We start from the raw sequence: 22,063 nt of genomic DNA on the forward strand, positions 1-22,063 counted from the left end.
ATGGCCACATGACTCTACATACTATGGTACTCCATAAGAATACATTACAAATGGGCAGTGCCTGTGGCTCAAAGGAGTAGGGCATCGGCCCCATATACCAGAGGTGGCGGGTTCAAACCCAGCCCGGCCAAAACAAACAAACAAACAAACAAAAAGAATACTTTACAAAGACTCATCTTTTAAGTTTGATTGACTTATTGGTCCTACCAGTGATCATCTTCCCCGGACCTGATATAGCAGTTAGCACTCAATATGAGTGCTCAAAATACATTAAATTTTTTTTCTTGTATGGCCTTTATTATTTCAGGGGAGCCCATGAATTAACAATGGAAATAGAATTAAATATGGGGAGGAAAAATTTGCATGTTAGAAAAGTTTACCTGGTTTTGCTGAAGCAACCTGAAAAGAAAAGTTTAGAACATTAGAACCATAAAGAAAAACACCACTGGGGGAGGCATAAACTATGAATCAGAGCAGCGATAAATTAACCACAACATGTTTATGCCTAAGGTAAGTACTCTTTCGATCCCTGCAACTATTTATCTGCACAGATAATTTCCCAACACTCAACTCCGCCACAAAGAAACCCTAAGTGGAATTTTGCAGTTGGAGGCAGATCACGTTACCATTTCATTTTTCTTCTTGAATCTGCCTATTGAGCTAAGGCAGCAGCCGCTGACAGACTTTTCAGAAATCTTTGTTCTTAAGATAGAATGATCATCTTGTTTTCTTTCTTTAGTATATCATTTTAAGTTTCAAATGCACAAACATCTGCAATGTTGGTACAATCCAAAAGTAGTTTGACATTTATCTCCCCCCTTCCCAGCCCATCAAAAAAAAAAAAAAAAAAAAGGAAAGGCGATGAATGTGTCTTTTTTTCCTAGTTAGAAGTAGTTGGAAAGGTAACTCACCATTTTAAGACAGATGAGACTCAGTCCTATCAAGGTGAAACATTTCTCTGATCCACCAGCCATCCTGTTGGACATAGCGCTCAGACGGCACAAAACGAAGTGACCGGGGTCCTCTCAGGTCCCCAGGAGGGCAGCATTGTTGGTGGTTGGTTACAGAGAGATGGTCACCCTGATGCTGGAGAGGGAACGTAGGAAATAGCTCCTCCCCTTCAGTGTGGAGCTGACCTGTAACCGGGGCACTTGGAGACTGGTAGGGGCGGGCACCAAAAAGACCGGGATGTGGGGGAGAAGAGCCAGAGGAAGTCATGCCAAACGGGCCAAAAAGCTGCTGTAACCTGGTTTCGAAGTAGTTTTTAGAATGCTCTCCTTCTCCGTCAGACTTTATTTTTCTAAATAACAATTTTACAAAGCTGTACAGAAACGTGTCGATATGGTGGAGTGGTCATTGTTTATTTATTTATTTATTTATTTACTTATTTATTTATTTTTTTGAGACAGAGTCTCAGTATGTTGCCCTGAGTCTAGAGGGCTGTAGCTTCACAGCTCACAGCAACCTCCAACTCTTGGGCTTAAGCAATTCTCTTGCCTCAGCCTCCCAAGTAGCTGGGACTACAGGTGCCCGCCACAAAGCCTGGCTACATTTTGGTTGCAGTTGTCATTGTTGTTTAGCAGGCCCAGGCTGGGCTGGAACCTGCCAGCATCGGTGTATGTGGCCGGCACCCTACCCACTGAGGTACAGGCACCGAGATGGAGTGATCGTTTTAACCTTGGGGATCCTGACCAGTTTTATTTTTTGTTTTTCAGCTTTATTTGTTGTTCTGATCATTATTTTGGTGCTAAGTGATCAGTCCTGCTCTCAGGAGCATTTTACCATAAAGCTTCTGTGTGTAAGATGAAAAGCAAGATCTGTCCCTGCCCAGAGAAAGCTAGAGAGTGGTCCCTGGAAAGCCCATTAACTTCATCCATCCCTGGTACCAACCTACAGATCCACTACTTTTATTCCCAGAGCTACCTTCCAGAGCAGGCTCGTAATAGTAATAAGCATTTAGCCTGGTTCCTTGGGAGACTGAGGCGGGAGGATTACTGAGCCCAAGAGTTGGAGGCCGTAGTGTATAATTATGATGCTTATGAATAGCCACTGCCCTCTAGCCTGGCAACATAACCGGATCCCATCTCCAAAAACATAAAGATAAATAATTAGCGTTTAATCTAAGCACTATAATATATAATCCTAATAATAAACAAGTACATAAACGAGTAATAAACATACTTGACTTACCTAAAATCACACAAACATTAAGTGGTTAAGCTGGGATTAAAATTCATCAGGCTGACCTCTGCTTCCATCCAAGAGAGAATAGAAGACACTGGATTGGCCCTCCCTGATTTCAAGATTTATCATAAAGCTGCACTGGGAAGCTGAGGTGGGTGGATTGCTTGAGCTCAGGAGTTTGAGGTTACAGTGAACTATGACTGCATTAGTGCACTTCAGCCTGGGTGACAGAGCAAGAACACCATGGAATACTATACAGCCACCAAAAAGGATGGTGACTATGCATTTTATGTATTAATTTGGATGTAGAAGAAATGCATTCTTTTTAGTAAAGCATCCCAGTGGAGAAGCAAGAATCCAATGTGCTCAATTCTGATATAAGGACAATTGATGCTAGTACATGGTGGGGTCAGGGGGAGTGGGAGAGGGGAGAGAGGGGAGGAGGGAGGGGGTGTATGACATACCTCTTCGGTGTGGGACAATATTAATAGAGGGACTTCACCCAGCAAACGAAAGCAGTATAACCTGGCTCATTGTACTCTCCATGATTCCCCAACAATAAAAATAAAATAAAATAATAATAAGTAAACACATAGGCTGGGCATGACGGCTGATGCCTGTAATCCTAACACTCTGCTCAGGCAACCCACCTGTCTTGGCCTCCCAGAGTTCTGGGATTACAGGCATGAGCCACCACGCTTGGCCCTTAAGCAAAACATTTTAAATAAAACACTGAAAGCATGATTCATTTAAAAAATTAATAAACTAGACTTTATCAAAATCAAGAACTTCTACACTACTAAGGGAATTAAAAGACAAGCCACTGACTGGGGGTATATAACTGTACGTCATATATCAGATAAAAGACTTATATACGGAGAGAGGGTGTGTTCTCAAAACCCAGTATAAAAAAACAACTTAAGGATGGGCACAGTGGCTCACGCTTTACACACTCTGGGAGGCCAAGGCGGGAGGATTGCTGGAGCTCAGGAGTTCCAGATCAGCTTGAGGAAGAGCCAGACCCTGTCTCTACTAACTCTAGAAAAAAGTATGCAGGCATCATGGTGAGCGTCTGTAGTCCTAGTAAGGGAATTGAAGGACTGGGTCTTTTAGAAATCTAGGAAAAGAGCATCATCCAGGCAGAAGAAAGAGAAAGTGAAAAGTCCCCCAGGAGTGGAGAGGGCTTGGTTAGAACAGCAGTGTGGGCCCTGGGCTCCTTCGATGAGGGGAGTGGTGACGACTGACGGCTCTAACTGACCCTGATTTCCCCTTCAGTGACAAGAGCTGCCTTGCTCAAAGTCACACAGGCTCCCTACTCCTGGGGTGCTCACATCTGACAGCTGGTGAATGAAGTAATGTCAGCGCTCCTTGCCTGAATTCAGGACAACACTGATCTAGATGGTGGACCAGTGCATCCATCAGGGCTGGGGAAAGGCAAGAGAGGCTTGAGGGTGCAAAATTTAGGGACGCACTCACTCACCAGTTTACATGAGCCCAGAGTTCCAGAGGTGAGAAGCACAGGAGTTCCAGATCAGCTTGAGGAATGGATTGCTTGAGTTCAGGAGTTCAAAACCATTCTCCTACCTCAAGTGGGTAACTCGGAGTGATGGTGGACGGGACTTCTCATGCATCCACCAGTATTTCAGCTGTTTGGGATACAGCACAATATTCATTGATTAAAGGCATTCACTGTGTCCTGAAGGATGCAACCCCATACTCACGTTGTATTCTCTCCAAGTGATGCTTTTGCTGGAGCTTCAATAGATCACTTATTGAGGTCTATGAATTTGAAGAGAAGCTAGTCACATGATTGTACGTTTTCTCCAGTCACATTCAGTCACTTGTGCACAGGCACAGAGTAGGCTGAGAGTTGTATTTATCTTGGATTAGGGTCTTACTAGACAAGCGTGAGAGAGACTGCAGCAGGAAACCTCAGGGTGTTTACGAGGAGGCAATTTATAATACTGGACAGTGGAAAGTAATACTACTTGTAAGCTAGGTAAGTAGCTAGAAAGTAATACTACTTGGAAGCTAGGTAAGCCTGGAAGTGAGGCTTGTAATGTCTTGTTGCTATGGAGGCTGAGGGGGCTGCAATGGAGAGTGAAAACTTGGCAGGCGCAATGGATTAGAGGACCCAGGAAAGTGAGAAATTGTTATAGAGAGGCCAGGCTCCTGTCATCCTAGCGCTCTGGAAGGCTGAGGCAGGTGGATTGCCTGAACTCAGGAGTTTGAGACCAGTCTGAGAAAGAGTAAGACCTCATCTCTAAAAAAAAAAGAAAAATAGCTGGGCGTTGTGCGGGCACCTGTAGTCCCAGCTTCTCGGGAGGCTAAGGCAAGAGAATAGCTTGAGCCCAAGAATTTGAGGTTGCTGTGAGCTATGATGCCACACACTCTACCGAAGGTGACAAAGTGAGACTCTAAGAAAAATTAATAAATAAAGAAAAGAAAAACAGAAATTGTTGCAGAGGATATTAAAAAAGTAAGCAAGAAATATAGGGACTTGGTGATTAGAAAATGGGATGTTTAAAATGGAAACTGTGAGTGAGGTTTTGTTGGTTTTTTGGTTTTTTTGAGACAGAGTCTCACTTTTGTCACCCTTGGTAGAGTGCCGTGGTGTTATAGCTCACAGCAACCTCAGACTCTTGGGCTTAAGTGCTCCTCTTGCCTCAGCCTCCCAAGTAGCTGGGACTACAGGTGCCCACCATGATGCCCAGCTAGTTTTTCTATTTTTAGCAGAAATGGGATCTCACTGTTCCTCAGGCTGGTCTGGAACTCCCTATCTCACGCAATCTACTTGCTTTGGCCTCCCAGAATGCTGAGATTACAGGTGAGTCACCACACCTGGCCTAGTTATTGACAATGGCCAGTTTCATAGTGTAAACAGGGGAATCCGCAGCTGAGGTCAGGTGAAGGAAAAAATAAGGTCAAGAAACTGAGAGTCCTGAGTATTAGAAAGATGGTTTGATGGATACTGGAATTATTAAGGATTTGGGCAGGACTAATTAGGAAAGGGGCACTGAGCCATTTTTAAACTCTATGAGTATTATTAATAAAACAGGAAGGAGGGTGGTGCCTGTGGCTCAGTGAGTAGGATGCTGGCCCCATATACCAAGGGTGGCGGGTTCAAACCCGGCCCCGGCCAAACTGCAACAAAAAAATAGCCGGGCGTTGTGGCAGGCGCCCGTAGTCCCCAGCTACTTGGGAGGCTGAGACAAGAGAATTGCCTAAACCCAGGAGTTGGAGGTTGCCATGAGCTGTGATGCCACGGCACTCTACCCAGGGTAATAAAGTGAAACTATGTCTCTAAAAAAAAATTAAAATAAAATAAAATAAAACAGGAAGGGCATATCTTTCGAGGTGTATGGATGCTATGAACATCTGAGGGATGGTGAATAGTATAATCTGATGACATGAGATTTATAGATAGGTAGGAGGTTCAGGGAAGGGAGAGAAACAATGGTCTGAAAGTACAACAATTTTAAACTAATGAGTTATTAATCATAATTATTATATTAGCAACTATTTCTAGCTAATGTCAACTTCTTAGGTTGCTGTCAAAATAGGTAATGAGTATTATTGTCGAACAGTTACTGGGAAATAATGCAAATGAAAGCAGTTGCTTTTGTGATATGCATTAACTGAACAGCTTTGAATTGCTAAATTTACCAGCTATCTGAAATTCTTCTTTTAGGAATGGGATTCTGCAAAGCAGTAAACGCATGAATTCAGGTATTGAGGGGAATGCCACTGACAACCAGGAGGAAAACAGCTACAAGAGTGAGTCTATTTAAACATGATTAATGTCTTAATAGGACATTCCTAGGAAAAGTAAGATTCGTAAATAATACAAAGGCCAGGACAGGAACTGACAATAAAAGATAAATCATCTGAAATGAAAAAGAGATAATGGCTGGGTGCAGTGGCTCACACCTGAAATGCTAGTACTCTGGGAGGCTGAGATGGATGGATTGCCTGAGTTCAGGAGTTTAAGACCAGCCTGAGCAAGAGTAACACCCTGTCTCTAAAAATAAACTCGTGTTGTGGTGGGCACCTGTAGGCCCATTTACCTGGTAGGCTGAGGCAAGAAGATGTCTTGAGCCCAAGAGTTTGAGGTTTCCGTGAGCTATGATGACACCATAGCACTCTACCAAGGGTGACTAAGTGAGACTCTGTCTCAAAAAAGAAAAAAAAGATAAAATATTATTGTGCTGCATAGCAAAGAATCACTGGCTTCCTAGCCCTTACCATCTATGTCCTTTCTTCCTGACATCCAACCTCCTTTACTAAGCTAATGCCAAATTTGTTTTTAGGTTTGGTGACTTGGCATATAGTTCATATTTGTAATTGGCTGGGATTACATTTTGCTGAGAGTGACAGAAAACCTAAAACAACAGTGTCTTAAACAGAAGTTTGGGGCCAGGCTCAGTGGCTCACACCTGTCATCCCAGCAATCTGGGAGGCCCAGGTGGGTGGATAGCCTGAGCTCACAAGTTTGAGACCAGCCAGAGCAAAAGCAAGATCCCATCTCTAAAAATAGTCAGGTGTTGTGGCAGGCGTCTGTAGTCCCAGCTACTTGGGAGGCTAAGGCAAGAGAATTGCTTGAGCCCAAGAGCTTGAGGTTGCTGTGAGCTGTGATGCCACAGTACTCCACTGAGGGAGACAAAATGAGACTCTGTCTCAAGAAACCAAAAAACAAAAAAACCCCAGAAGTTTCTTTCTGGTTTAAAACAGTGGAAGCAGAGTATCTAGAAGCAGCATGGCCATTCTCTTCCAGGAACTCCTCACAGACCCAGGCTGTCCTTTCACCTTTTTGGTCTGCTATTCCTGGAGACAAGACCCTCCTTCTTGGTCCAAGATAAATTTCCAGCTATCACATCAATGTTCTAAGCAGCAGAATTCAGGAACGGGACAGGGAAAAGAAGAGACGAATGATATGCCAGCCATGTCTTAAGAAAGGTTCCTGGTGCCATTTACATCCCGTTGGCCAGAATTCAGTCTCAAGGCAGCATCGAGCTGGGCGGGGGTGGAGGGGTGGACGTGTCTAGTCAAAATTCTATTGCTATGGGAAAAGGGGAAAATGGATATTGGAAACAGTTGGCACTCTCGGCCACATGAATGAATGAACGAATGAATCAAGGTGATTCAACACATAGGTAGATTAGCCTGGGGCAGAATTTGAAACGTTTAACAGAAAGATAAAAGAGAAAGTAAGGAGGTGAGCCGGATAGATGTTCTGCAACTGATTTTGCAGTTTGGGGGATAGAAAGCAGCATGTTGAAGGACTTTGTACATGATAGTCTCTGTGTGTGAGGTGACAATGAGTATGGAGGTGGAGGTAGAGGTGGAATTGGAGTCGGGACTGAAGAAGCTAGTAAAAGGCCGGGTGCCATGGTTTACGCCTGTAATCCCAGTACTTGGGAGGCCTGAGTGTGGGTGGATTGCCTGAGCTCAGGGTTTGAGACCAGCCTGAGCAAAAGCAAGACACCCCCATCTCTAAAAAATAGCCGGGCATTGTGGCAGGTACCTGTAGTCCCAGCTACTTGGGAGGCTGAGGAAAGAGGATTGCTTGAACCCAAGAGTTTGAGGTTGCTGTGAGCTAAGACATCACGTCTACCAGGGGTGATTGAGACTCTGTCTCAAAAAAAAAAAAAAAAAAATGCTCAAGTGGCTAAGGTGCCAGCCACATACACCAGAGCTGTTGGGTTCAAATCCAACCCGGGCTTGACAAACAATGACAACTACAACCAAAAAATAGCCAGGTGTTGTGGTAGGCACCTATAGTCCCAGCTACTTGGGAGGATGAGGCAAGAGAATCGTTTGAGCCCAAGAGTTTGAGGTTGCTGTGAGCTGTGACGCCACAGCACTCTGCCCAGGGCAACAGCTTGAGGCTCTGTCTAAAAAAAAAAAAGGCTCAGTGTCTATAGCTCAGCAGCTAGGGTGCCAGCCACATACACCAGAGCTGGTGGGTTCAAATCCAGCCTGGGCCTGCTAAACAACAATAACAACTACAACCAAAAAATAGCCAGGTGTTGTGGTAGATACCTGTAGTCCCAGCTACTTGGGAGGCTGAAGCAAGAGAATCGCTTAAGCCCTAGTGTTTGAGGTTGCTGTGAGCTGTGACGACAGCACTCTACCCAAGGTGACATAGTGAGACCCTATCTCAAAAAAAAAAAAAAAGGAAGAGGCTAGTAAGGGTTTGAAAGACCCATTGAACATTGAAGGGGATATTTAAAAAAGAAGAGCTGTTTAGGGATGTTTAAGGAATATGGAGGGATTAATGTGGGGGGACGAAACTACAAAATTTTTAGTGGCTCTAATTCATAATCTCGTCTTCCATTACACCCCTACATCCCTCTGCTGCCTGTGGGCAGATGATTTGTACCAAGGAAAAGGAATGGTATAAAACTTCTTTTTTGAGATCTTTGCAAAGTCAAATCAAGTAGACAACGCTTTCTTACTGGTGCTGAGAAGGACAGACAGAAAAATTGAATGTCAAAGAAATGTCAGGAAGACAGACCCTCACCAACCATGCATTCCTTAAGATTACAGTAAAAGAAAGCATATTTAGGCTCCTGGGTTCCACTGAAGGGAAATTCAGGCTATCTTAGGGAAAACAGATATTGCAAGGATATCCTCTGACCAGAATGGGATGGGACTGGAAAGCCAGCATGAGACAAGGCAGCTTCAGGGACACTGGCTTATTTACTGTGGTGTCTCTTTCACGTGGCTGCCCTTACATGTATGAGAAAATGATCCAAGTCTTTTCTATTTTTCTAAGGACTGGCCAATTCTTACTCAGTTCTTAGTCAAAATTCTGGAAGGAATCAGTCTAATTCTTATGTAATTCTTAGCAAACTTATTGGTCTGAGCCCTCTTTACACCAGCCGGATGAAGTAGCACCACATGGATTATATCCTCTTAGTACACTGTATCACCCAGGGCCCAGTTAACTTCAGTAGGGAAAGTTTCATATAAAGAATTATTAGGTATAAAGAATTTTGGAGACCAAGATCGGAGAATTGCTTGAACCTAGCAGTTTTAGACCAGCTTGGGCAACATAGCAAGACCCCCACCTCTACCAAAAAAATAGCTGAGTGTGATAGTGTGCACCTGTAGTTCCAACTACCCAGGAGGCTGAGGCAAGAGGAATGCTTAGGCCCAGGAGCTAAGGCTGAAGGGAGACTGAAGGATTAGGCCACTGCACTCCAGCCTGGGTGAGAAAGTGAGACCCCATCCAGTAAAAGAAAAAACAAACAAAAAAAACAACTATTAACTAGTAACAAGAGATTAATTACTAAATGTAAAGAGGACTCTAAAAAAATGTAGAAATAGTGGATATAGGGATCAGCCACTGCCTCTAGGGCTGAGGTAGGGGGCCCGAGGAAAGAATTTGGAGAGGATGCAGCTGTACCCCTCTAGTTGCTGAGATGCTAAAGGCTGGAGAAGGTGTCAGCAAAAATGACTAGGACACTACCCACCTGGGGGCTACTGAGACTTCCTGGGAAATCTGTGGGATGGTGCTGAAAGTAACTGGGAAGTTGGTTGCTGGGTAGTGAGACTTGCTGGGAAGCTAAGCAAGGGGACCATGGACTTGCTGAGAACTCCCTCCACCTCCCACAATGAGATGCCACTGAAAGTTGCTGGGGAATGATGCCCCTGGCCCCTACACATAGCAGAAATGAGAAGAAAAAAGAAAACACAATAGAAGCAGGAAAAGAAACGCCTGTCTTCTGCAACTCCCTCTACTGGCAAGCTTGACATCGTCTTCTCCACTGGCAAAGAAATGCTGAAAAGATTTAGCTCCAGACACAAAGCAGAATACAGGGTAGATTTGGAGCTAAGAAAGAAACCGGTAACTGGCACATCCAATAATCAGTGGCTGTCCCTGCACAAAGGCCAGCATGACTCATTTCCCAGAGCAGGTGTCAGACACGGAACACTCCATTCAGTAAGAAATGTTCACTGAACGAGGACCTGGACAGGCTGGATGAGCCTGGCACTTAAGAAATATCCAGGACACTCTTGACTTCAAAATGTCTAAGAGGGAGGGGGAGGACAAGAAAACTTCCCTTGCATTTGCTCAGCAGTTTGTTGTCTCACCTGGATAGTATGTTTACTTGGGATGTTGGCAGGGGGTGGGCGTGGGGGGTAGTGTCAGGGCTGATGGAATTTGTTAGGTGGGGGTGTGTGTGTGACTAAGTCCACTGACCTAAGAAATAGAGAATAATTCAGCTTCCAGAATGGCCTGAACAAGGTAAATAAATCAACTGAAGACTGGTGGACTTCGGGTACCTGCAGATCAAGTGAGCTTACACTTGCAATAAATAGTTTTTCCTTGTGATAAAACCTCATAGTTTCTATGCTGTATGAAATTCTTTAAGGTCAGTTGTTTAACAAGTGTAACTTTTTGAAATAAGTTGAAAAGGCATCCTCCCCAACACACACGCCTGTGCAATACATTATGGGTTATGATTACATATTAGAAATTCCTTTGACCTTCAATGCTGAGAAATGGGATATGGGGCTGAGAGCTCAGATCTGTAATCCTAGCACTCTAGGAAGCCGAGGCAGGTGCATTGCTTGAACTCAGTTCAAGACTAGCCTAAGAGCTTGTCTCTACTAAAAAACAGAAAAAAACTAGCCAGGTGTCAGGGCAGGCATCTGTAGCCCCACCTACTTGGGAGGCTGAGGCAAGATTACTTGAAGCTCGGTGCCCATAGCACAGTGGTTAGGGCGCCAGCCATATACACTGAGGTGGCAGACTCGAACTGAACCCTGGGCCAGCTAAACTACAACCGCAACAAAAAGTACCTGGGCATTGTGGTGGGCACCTATAGTTCCAGCTATTTGGGAGGCTGAGGCAAGATAATCACATATGCCTAGGAGTTGGAGGTTGCTGTCAACTGTGACGCCATGGCACTCTACTGAGGGCAATAAAGTGAGACTGTCTCAAAAAAATAAAAAGTAGGTGGGCTAGGCCGTGGCTCATGCCTGTAATCCCAGCACTCTGGAAGGCAGTTTGGTGGACTGCCTGCTTGAGTTCAGGAGTTCAAGACCAGCCTGCACAAGAGTGAGACCTCATCTCTTTAAAAAAAATTAAAATAAATAGCTGGGTGTGGCAGGCACCTGTAGTCCCAGCTATTCTGTAAACTGAGGCGTGAAGATCATTTGAACCCAAGAGTTTGAGGTTGCTGTGAGCTATGACAATGCCATGGCACTCAACTTCAGGGTAAGAGACTGTCTTTAAAAAAAAAAAAAAAAGTAAAAGAAAATTCTATGAAATCTTCACCTGTTTGAAAAAATTTTAAATTTCTACATTTTACCTAAACTATGCCATTAACATTTCAAGAGGAACTATATTCAAAGGAGTAGCACCATAATTTAGGTATGTTAAAAACAGATTTTCAATGCATGATAAATCTGGCTCTAATTACAAATTAAAAGAACCTTCTACTAAAAAAAAAAAAAAAAAAGCATACCAATTTTAGAGCAATTCCTTCATTTAATGAGATTTTTCTAAAATGGAGTTAGGTACAAATGTGAAGGCCACAAAAGGAGAACTTTGGAAAATGTGCTCCATTTAACACTTTTGCAAGGTGGCTTTTGAGTTGCCCAGGAGTTGGCCAATAGGACCGGTAAGACGAAACATCGGTGTGTATTAGTAAGATCACTGTCAGGAATACCTACCTGCCCTACCTCTGACAGAACATCACCTTGGGCCTCTATTTTGTGTTCTAAAAGCAATCGGATTATCTTACAAAATTTCCTTCAAATTCAGATTTAAATAATACTAAATATATGGTCCAAGTGAAAAGTACCCCAATAAGCACCTTTGATGCAGAAAAAACTAATCACACAATCAAAAGATCACCCTAATGACACCTCATTGACAAAGGAAGTTGCCATCATCAAGTATTCTAGTAAGAATTACTATCACACATCTAATTCCAGTCTACAAGATTCTTTAATATTCACTCATCATCTGGGTGCTAAGAGATCCCTCTATGGAAAATGACTCTATTGACAGTTTATCAATTTCCACAATAAAAATACCTTTTAAAAATGTTTTAACAAATGGGGGGTTAAAGCCAACACCCAGGATAAAGGATTTAATCCAGTATTTATTTGACACTCATGATGGTTCTCCGTAATCAGAATACAAGTCATAAGAACAATCTCTATCAAATAATTTGCTGATCGTCTTAAATAATGCAGCATAGCATTAATACTCTGTTCTATATTAAGTTTAAAAACTCAAACAGCAATCTTCATTATCAATAAAAAAAGTTTTGGATTTTAAAAAGGACACTATATCAAGCTGTTTCATAATTTAAGTATTTCCCATTTATAAAAATGCTTTGGAAGCTTGAGGCTTGAATCTGTTTTTCTATTCATCTGCCCCACCCTCTCCCAATTACATGTTAGTATAGACTTCTGCAAGAATGCTAGACTTTATAGACATTAATTTTTTCTTTAATATAGTACTTTAAAAATCTGAGAAAGAATTCAAGAAAAAAAGGATTACATGTCATGTATTTTTTTCAAATAAAAAAGGAAAACTAAGTGAATAAATTTTAGGCATACTAACAGTGTCCCTTTGAGGTAGAATGCTAAAAGGACTTTTGATCAAATCACAGCCTAATTTAAACCTCTGCATCAGAAACTAACTTCTCATAAATTCTCTAAAGGTTAACTGTGGAGAATATTAAGTATAACATATTAACAACAGCCTTCCAAGATAATATACAGTGGACAAGAATGTTAATCCTACAACTGCTGCCTTCATGTACACTGACAGCACATAATTCTCCTAAAATAGACATCCAAAATCCATTCTCAAAGTCTTTAGCATTCTATTACGAAAAGCACAGCCATGCTAACTTCAGTACACAAACCATAATCCCACACCTACAAACAAAAATAGAATTAGTGGCAGTTTATTGCCTTATACAAATTTAACCAACATGGCAATCATGCCAAAGGAATTAAAACATTTTAGGACATATGTACAGACTGTACATTTCAAAAACAATTAAACAATAAAAATGCAAGAACAATCTGTGCATCATGTATCAAACTCAACAACTGGGTGAAAACATCAATGCAATAAATGGGATTACAAAGGCACTTCCCTACACAAAAGAGGAAATGAAACCGCGGTCTACAGGGAGCTTGAAGGGTGCAGAACTACAGCACAATCTCAATTTGGGGGGAAAAAAAAAGATTAAATCAAACATGTATAGGAGTCAATGTGATCCACTTTTACAAAAAATTTTTCACACAGTCTCATCTTTGTTCTTCTGTTTTTCTTGGCTCTCTCCTTCTATGCTTTGGCTCCTTCGACGATCACGTTTGTCTGACTGGTCCTTGCTATCACCGTGATCTCGTTTATGGGAACGTTCTTTACTTCCACTACGCTTCCTAGATTTCTCTTTGCTGGGGCTATGTTCTCGTTTTTTGGGTTTTTCAGCACTGTCAGTTCTTCCTTGACTGCCACTTCTACTTCGTTTGCTTGATTTTTCTTTACTTTCATTTTTATGTTTACTTGACTTCTCTTTGCTCCTGCTCCTACTTCGCTTCCCTGCATTTCTGCTTCTACTTCTGCTTCTGTGTTTCCTTTCTCTGCTTCTACTTCTACTGTGCTTTTTCTCTTTCTTGGAATCCTTTTTGTCCTCTCTATGCCGCCTATCATCTTTGTCTTCTTTATGTTTCTTCTCTTCTACCTCGCCCCTATTTCTCTGTTCCTTGGATCTTTCTCTTGATCTTTCCCTCTCCTTTTCTCGGTCATTACCTCTTTCCTTATCATAGTCACGATCTCGTCTTCTGCCTCTCTCATTTTCTTTTTCCCTGTCCCTATCCCTGTCTCTTCTATCTCCTTTCCTATCACGGCTTCGACTGCGACTCCTATGCCTTTCCCTACTTCTGCTATGCCTGCGTTCTAACCCTCGATCAATACTTCGAGATCTTCTCCTTTCTTTCTCTCTTTCTTTGGCTTCACGCTCTAGTCGCTGGCGTTCTTTCTCTCTTTCTAGTTCTCTGTCAAAGCTAGAAGATCCATGGCCCTCCCGATGATGACTCCTACTTCTTGATCTTCTTGGTGACCTCCGAGGACTCAGGGATCTCCTTGGAGACCTAAGAAACGTGGAGGAAAGAAGAAAATGTCAACAAATAAAACATAAAAATTTTTACCATTTTTCATAACAAAAACTTAAATTTTTTCTTGTATTTCAATTTAAAATATATATATATTTTTGAGACTGGGTTTTGCTTTGTTGCCTGGGCTAGAGTACACTGGCATCGTCCCAGCTCAGTGCAACCTCAGCTGCTGGATTCAAACAATCCTCCTGCCTTGGTCTCTCAAAGTGCTAGGATAATAGAGCGAGCCTCCATACACAGCCTATAGTAAAACTTCCGTTAGCATTATTATTTAGGTCTCTAGCTGACACAAACATCAAGAGTAACTAAAGCAAAAAATTGGTCCTCATTTACAGATACAAATTTTTTTGAAAATGCCCTCAAAGAAAATGACCTTTGAGGGGTAAAAAGTGACAAACTAATAAACTAAATAGTATATACAGAATTTTCCTAAGAACTTGCCATTGATTTCTTAGAGCCATTAAGTTTGTAGAAAGCACATTTAAAAAATAACCATAATTCAAGAGTTACACTACCGTGAACGTCTGCGTTCAACGTGTCTGTCCATTTCCTCAGCACCTTCTTTCCCATCTTTCTTGATTTTTCTGGGTCGGGTTTTAATCTGTTGATCAATATTCTTCTGAACTGGAACTGGAATTCTTGGAAACAAGGTAGAAAACCACTCCAGTTTTGTAAGAAAAGACCGTAGCATTTCTCCAATGGTCATTACACAGCCTCCACCAGCCTTCACATCTAGGTCCTACAGAAACACAAAAGATGCCCTAGTCGTCAAAAAAAAAGTATTTCAATATCTGTATGAATACTACAAAAATATTACCATCTTTGGAATCTCAAGTACAAAAAAATTCTAACAAAAAAATTTTAATTTTGGTATCCTAATCTGGCAATGAATGATACAGAGAAATATTTGGGCTTAGTGTGTGCATGCAGGTGAGAACAAACCCTGCAGCCTCATGGGCATCAAGGGAACTGATCTCAGTTAACAATACGAAAAAGCCCCTTAAAATTCTAAACTATGTGGAACAACTGAGTTAAATTTACATTCCACACACCTACTAAGTATGTATTTATTTCCGTGCATATTTGCACACATCATTCCTAGCACCTTAACTTAACCTAGCTACACATAAACTACTTTAGACAATTCCTATCTAAAGGCTATGTTTTAACAGCTCTAATATAAAATGAAGCCCTGATCAAACTGGAAGCAATAGCAAACCAACTGCCATGAAGCAGTGAGGTTTTCTAATTTAGAGTTATGTAGAAAATAAATAAATGAACAAATAATTGGAAACGCATAATCCATGATGACCATTGTCTCTGAAAAGGGTCATTACCGCATGAAGGCCTTCTTGCTATGCCCTCTCACAGCTCAGGACATGTTAGTCAGCTATTGTCAGTCCCAAACCTATAGTGCAAGCACACAAGGAAAGTGAGATTTGTTATCTAAACAGGAAAACAAGAGCTAAAGGTAAAACTGCTTGCACTCACACACATTTAAGTGTTCAGATATACAGTATTTCCAAATATAATCGCTGCAGATATCTAAGGAAGAAAACAATAAGTTAGCTTAAATAGAGGACCTCAGGTTTGAAAACATAATAAAAAGAGATTAAACAGAGGCATTCAGAAACAAACCTAATACAACACCAATTATGAAGAGGGACATGCTTTTTTTAAAGATAAAGAAAAGTGCTTCAGTCTGAAAAACTTTCATCTAAACAGAAAAAAACCTTTAAAGACTGTGATTTAAAATACTTTTCGCTTTTTCTGAGTTGTTAAATAGCTCAGGTAACAGGCCAAGAAAGAAAAAAAGAGTAGAGAAAAATTAAAATTCTCCATGTATAAATGAATGAGGTGTTTTTAAGGTATAAATATAATCACAAAAATACAATATATTTCCATTAGAACCATCCTTTAATACAATAAATTCTTTGGGTGAATCTTTAAAACAGATTACTGAAACACAGCAATCTGAACCTTAAAATATAAAGTAGTGGTGGGGGTAGATATGTGAACAACACAGTCTGCTGTTAAGTACATTTTGAGGTCATGGACTACTGCTTTATGTAACCAAATGAATATGTATCTGACTCAGTAATTTCCCAAAGTAACCAAGTTTTGTATTTTGGAGCACTCTGAATTTCCAGATTATAAACACACAATTTGTAATTTAAGAAAAATATTTTAAAAATATGGATAGTGTAGTACGAGCCAGAAAACTAGAATTAAAATTTCTTGTGTCACCATCAACAAGTCATCCAAATTCTCAACCTATTTATGTCACACCCAGCTTTTTAATTCTGCACTTCTATACAAGTGGAATATTGATATTTGGAAGAAGTTAGAGGATGAAGAACTGAAAAGTTCCAGAAGAAAAACTACAATTAGTATTCTAGGTGCATGTCTTTTATCATTGATCTCGAGTATAGCTCATCTTAAAAAGTAACTACCATTAGTATAATTCAGGATCAATATAATAACATAATTAAGAGAAAATTTCTACAGCTGTCAAAACACACAATATAAAAACAAGAAAATAAAACTCTAAAATTTAACCTAATATATATGTAAAAGCCACTAAGTCTTAATAAAAAGGACATTCATTCTAAAAGTATTTCACTATAAGTTTAAATACAGAAAATTGTGGAAGACATCGAACCTTCAGTAAATAAAAGATACTAAAAACGTAAGAGTAATTAGAAGAAAACTAATTATTACCCTTGTTGACATACCTCTTCATCGTCAAGGAAGGATTCAAACCAGTCCCATAGATCTGTAGGGGGCTGTGTGTATCTACAATTACAAAAGACTTAGTAAACTCATGTGAATTAAAGAGAGATTTTCACTGGAAATATAAATAAATGTATGCTCACCTTATATACATAAATCCAAGAGCTCTAATATATGGAGAGTCTGTGTGTGTTATAAGACCCATCACTTGCTTTCGAGTTAACTTCAGAGTAAATAATTTGTATAACAGACAAAAAGCTGTAGACACAATTCCTCCTGTTCCAACACCTCGAACCTTTACAGGAAACAAGAGTTAAGAAAAAGTAGTAAAACTATTTAACAGATATCTAACACTAATTGATCAATCCTGTTAGGTATCAATAACAAGCCACCCCTAAAATTAAAAACAGAGTATAAAAAAATAATACTTCTTCTAACTCTATTCACTGGACACTTACATTTACATTAGAAAAAATGTTTAAGAGCTAGCTACAAATTGTCTTAAAATGTGTAATTGACAGGTAGACCTTTCATTTTCTAAATATAAACTTAGTTATCAGAAAAACTAAAAAAATTCACGTACTTCTACTTACCCCTCCGCACATCCCTGTCTGGCCCGCCGTTTTCCGGCTTCCTTTTTCCCAAGGTTCAACATGTGTGACCTGAAAATAGAAAAGAGGATCACAACAGACATTCATACTTTGAATTTGTTTAAAAGTCTGACTAAAGTAAGCCCAAGTCTGTAATAGAGCAGCTCTTCCAAAATTATTTTTGGCATTACATATATATTATGTTTACTAACATTATGTAAACCATCTTTGCAAAAACTGCTTAGACATGTAAAGATCATCAATAAAGCTACTAGGGTTGAACAAAACCTTAACAGCTGTACAGAACTGAAATCCAATTTGACTAACTTTATAGAGAGCTAATACCTATTTGTGGGAATCAGGAAATTTTGATAGTCTCATTTATTTGCAAAAGCAATTTGATAATGGGCAGTGCCTGTGGCTCAAAGGAGCAGGGCGCCGGCCCTATATGCTGGAGGTGGCGGGTTCAAACCCAGCCCCAGCCAAAAACTGCAAAAACAAAACAACAACAATTTGATAATACTCCAACTTTGTATCTTCTTATGAGTTGCTTAAAAAATAAAAACTTATATTCTAAAAAGAATAAGTCTCCAAAGTAAAAAATATTAATGAAGTACAAGTATTTATTTGAAAAAAATCCTTAAAATACCAATTTTAATTAAAACTCCAATTTTAATTTAAAATATACATATAAAATAAAGGAAAATAACTTAAAGAAATGTGTTAAAACAGTAATAAGTTATTTCTGGTGCAAAATTGCAGAACTTTTTTTATTTGTACATTTTTTTCACCAAGATCAAATTTATTCCTGATTAAAGATGAAATCAGAGGCCACACTTACACAGAATGGTATTCATTTTCTGCCTAAATACTAGTATGTGAACCAATCTAATTATTTTTCCAGAATATAAACTGTTTCAAAAACTAAAGTAATTAATAGTCATGAGTATATACTAAGTATACTACTAGCCAAGACGATACAGTATCATCTTTGCTAAGGGGAGTACCCTGCAAAACCATTCTTTACCTAAAAATAGCCAAAAAATAAGAATTTAAGCTCTACAACAGACCCCAAGATCTTTCAGAAAGATAAGACCTAAAACAAAAAATTCCTTCTTTCAATCTATGTTTTTCTGAAACGCTATTTCCAACCCACACATGGTTAACATTTTACAGTCTTGAAAAATGGCTTCAGACAAAAGCATGTATTTAAATTTAAGCACTATGCTATTTTGCTCATCAACTCCTGCAATACTTTACTGTTTCCTTCCTCCCCAGTCCTCAGCTTGCTGTGTAAATGATGTTTCAATTCCTAAAAGTCGAATACCAATGGGTGAGAGTCGGGGACGTCAGGGACTAATTCCACTGTTGGTTTGTTTTGTCCTGTTCTGTTGTCCCATTTAAACGAATGTACAAAAAAAAAACCCTTCAGTGTCCAGTGTAGTCAGTCCCTGACCTGACCCCCCCCACCCTGCATTGGTATGCGAAAGGCTAACCAAAGGGGCAGATGCAACACAAAATTAGATTACAAAGCTGGAAGTCTACATATTTTAACAATTACTTGATTCAAATGTCTTAATAACAAAATCTGAGTCTTTAATTTTGCAACTTAATTTAAAAATGCAATAATTCCTGGTAGAGTCTTAAGTTGTCTCAAAACCACATTTGAAATTTTTAAGCAAGCTTTTCTCTACGTCAACATTTGGCATATATTATAAAACAGAACCTGCCACAAAAAGAATAGGCACTCAATTTTCAACTGTTTAAAGTTTAATGCATAAAGCTAATGGGTAAGTATTATTCGCCATGCTGTATCCATGCTGAAAAGGTCTTAACCTTTTAAAAGCCAAAAAACCCTAGTTTGTAGATTAGACCTACTATAGACTCTTGAAAGGGGATGTCAAATTTATCTCTGTACTTTATATAACCAAAGTTGAACTGTATTACTCAAGATTTATTTTCTATAAAAAGCATCTGTATCTTAAAAAATATACTTCAATATTTTAATCATTCAATTGGGGGAGGAGTGGACAAAACAAGAGAAATGTCCTTTTGGGAAAATCTCTAACACATATATTCAGAAGACAGAAAATACTTTATGTGGTCTCCCAAGTTTTTTAAGAGTCTACATAGACAAACAAATCATATGATCCTCTATTCAAACTATTTAAATCTACTAAGGATATCATTAATAGTCTTTAAAATATATATTAACCTTCGCAGGCCTGGAAGATATTTTTAAAACTACATAATTTGCAAGGAAGTAGAAAAAGCCTATCCAGTTGGTGAATAAAAGACCAAAACCACTGGCCAAAAAAAGAAAAAAAGAGAGGGGGAGGGAAAAAAAGAAAACACCGAAATCTAATTACCCATTCATTTAACCAGGGAAATGCATTTTATGGCGATTGAGCATGATTAATAGTGCATACCTCTACCTGCGACCCTGGGCTGCTCCGAGCCTCGCTGCAAGACTGAGTCAATCCTGCTAACGAAACAAGAACTGAGACAAGAGTGCAGTGAGGAGGCGCCAGGTGAGCTCCCCAGCACAGCCAAGCCAACACCGACCCTGCCGCAGAAGCCCAGGGCCCAGATAATTCTAAATAGCCCAATGCACAGGTGGCTGAGACCTTTTTATTCCTGACTTCCTGCTGGGAAAATTTCCAGGCCTTCTGTACACCTTTTGAACTGGCACCTCTCCACCCTCAACCCTCCCATCATACCCAACACACACGCAAGGAGAATTTCCCCGGTCTGGATCGGATAGTGAGTACCAACAGCACGAGGCCAACACTGAAGACATTACACGCCCTGGCCCGGGGTGAGCGGAAGAGGCACCAAGTTGGTGCCGAGTAGAGTAGATCCACATCAAAAGGAATAATTTTAACGCTGTAAACTGGAGAGGCTTCTGTGACAATTTTCTCCTCTCCCCAACCCCACTTCGCCCAAGGGTGAGCAGGAGGTTGGGAGAAGAGAGAGATTAATAGTGGCGGGCTCTCTGGGCCCTAAAAATCTGAAAAGGAAACGAGAAGGCGGCCCCAGTGCGACCCCTCCCTGACCGGCTACAGGCCACAGCTCCCCCGCTCCGCCACCTCCCACCCACAGATCCTCAGATCTCGGGGGCCGCCTCCGCCCGTTTCCTCCATGCCCGGCCTGGCTAACTTGCCCCCAAGCCTGGAGGCTCCGTACCTTAAAGTAGATCTCGTCCACCACCTCGTGGTAGGTTTTGAGCTCGTAGAGCTGCACTTTAAAGTAAGGCGACGACAGGATGTTGGTCAGAATCATGGGGTTCAGGTTCATGGTCTTCTCGTTGCCCCACAGTGGCAGGACATTGCCCTGCTTGCCCGAGACCGCCGGCTTGGTGGCGCCGCCGCCGCCGCCGCCGCACTGCTGTTGCTGCTGAGCCGCGGCAGCGGCCGCCTGGTGCTGCGGCTGCGAGTTGCCTGTCAGCGCGGGGCTGTTGTTAGCCATGTTGCGGCGGAAGGAAGGAGGGAGGGAGAAGGGAGGAGGGAGGGGGCCAAGCTCGATCTCGCTCTTCGGGACAACGGTCCGGGACCCTACTCCATGGAACGCCGTCGGGAGAGGGGGCCGCCTCGCAGTGCCCCAGCCAGCTGAGGGAAAGCAAAGGGGATGCCGACAAATGAACCTGGGGTCGAGAGCAGACGCTGAGAAGCGGCCCGCGAGATCTCCAGGAAGAAGGCGAGCCGGCGGCCAGAGAGCGCGATCTCTTCCGCCAACTGCCCCTGGGAACAAGATGGCGGGCCTGGCGGATGTGATGCCACACGCCCCAGAGTTCTAAGCGACGCGGGCGGCCAATCACAGACGCCCAGGTGGGCAGGAGGTTCCTCTTCCTGGTTGCGTACGTTCTCTGCGAGTAGTGGTTTCTGCGGTGTCCGGCTGTGCTTGCCTCTTCGAGGATTTCCCCCGAGAATTAGGGCTGAGGAGGGGGTTGTAGGCCCAATCCCTATGTTTTAGCATTTGTAATGATTTCTCTTATCGAGAGTAGGCCAGAAAAGTGTTCGCATGACTGCGATGTGCTTTCTAATTCGCGACTGATTGCTGCAGAGTATCCGAGAGGCTTTCCTGGATTCTCTGTTTTAAGATGCCCTGGAAAGGACAGTGGTAGGGGTACCCCACTTCTCCATGTAGTTCGTATAAAAGAGCTTTCTGTTTTTCTCTGGTCTCTGGTGTTCCACTGGAGGTCTTAAAGTTTGAGCTTAAATCAGTTCAACTATAAGATTGGGATAATGTATTGGCTGTGCATTAAAAGGGCTCCTATACCGGTAGCACCTAGTAGAATCTTCCAGGCATCTGCTAGGTGTCTGTACTTTCCTTGCTACTGGAGATCTTTAAATTCTACGGGTGCATTCTGGCACTGTGAATGGGGGTGGGGGATTATTCTG

At 41.4% G+C, this 22,063-nt stretch overlaps 2 protein-coding genes across 10 annotated transcripts in view; both read right to left on the minus strand.

The window, feature by feature from the left end:
* The window catches only part of FNDC7 (fibronectin type III domain containing 7), a 31,571-nt gene extending 30,597 nt beyond the window's left edge, over positions 1-974 (minus strand). Inside the window, exons 1-2 of the mRNA XM_003784087.1 lie at positions 912-974; positions 381-399 (exon numbers count right to left, since the gene is read on the minus strand). Coding sequence (XP_003784135.1) covers positions 381-399; positions 912-974 — 82 coding nt within the window. The remainder of the gene's footprint in view (positions 1-380; positions 400-911) is intronic.
* Positions 975-12,278: 11,304 nt separating this feature from the next.
* Positions 12,279-21,426, minus strand: PRPF38B (pre-mRNA processing factor 38B). 9 transcript variants are annotated; one of them, XM_023509820.1, is made up of 8 exons: positions 20,850-21,416; positions 17,667-17,735; positions 17,217-17,368; positions 17,076-17,136; positions 15,832-15,885; positions 15,678-15,748; positions 14,856-15,079; positions 12,279-14,316 (listed from the first exon to the last, which is right to left on the minus strand). In XM_023509820.1, exons 7-8 carry the CDS (start codon positions 15,044-15,046, stop codon positions 13,461-13,463), a joined length of 1,047 nt encoding a protein of 348 aa, XP_023365588.1. In that variant the 5' UTR covers positions 15,047-15,079; positions 15,678-15,748; positions 15,832-15,885; positions 17,076-17,136; positions 17,217-17,368; positions 17,667-17,735; positions 20,850-21,416; the 3' UTR covers positions 12,279-13,460. The 9 variants fall into 9 exon arrangements, with proteins under 9 accessions (XP_023365588.1, XP_023365590.1, XP_023365592.1 ...); XM_023509822.1 differs by lacking the exon at positions 15,832-15,885 and adding an exon at positions 20,093-20,145; XM_023509824.1 differs by lacking the exon at positions 15,832-15,885 and adding an exon at positions 20,093-20,145 and having other exon boundaries at positions 17,657-17,735.
* Positions 21,427-22,063: the final 637 nt, after the last annotated feature.

This window comes from Otolemur garnettii, unplaced genomic scaffold (assembly GCF_000181295.1).
Source record: "Otolemur garnettii isolate 467f Iridium unplaced genomic scaffold, OtoGar3 scaffold00010, whole genome shotgun sequence".
In the NCBI taxonomy this organism is placed as follows: Eukaryota; Metazoa; Chordata; class Mammalia; order Primates; family Galagidae; genus Otolemur; species Otolemur garnettii.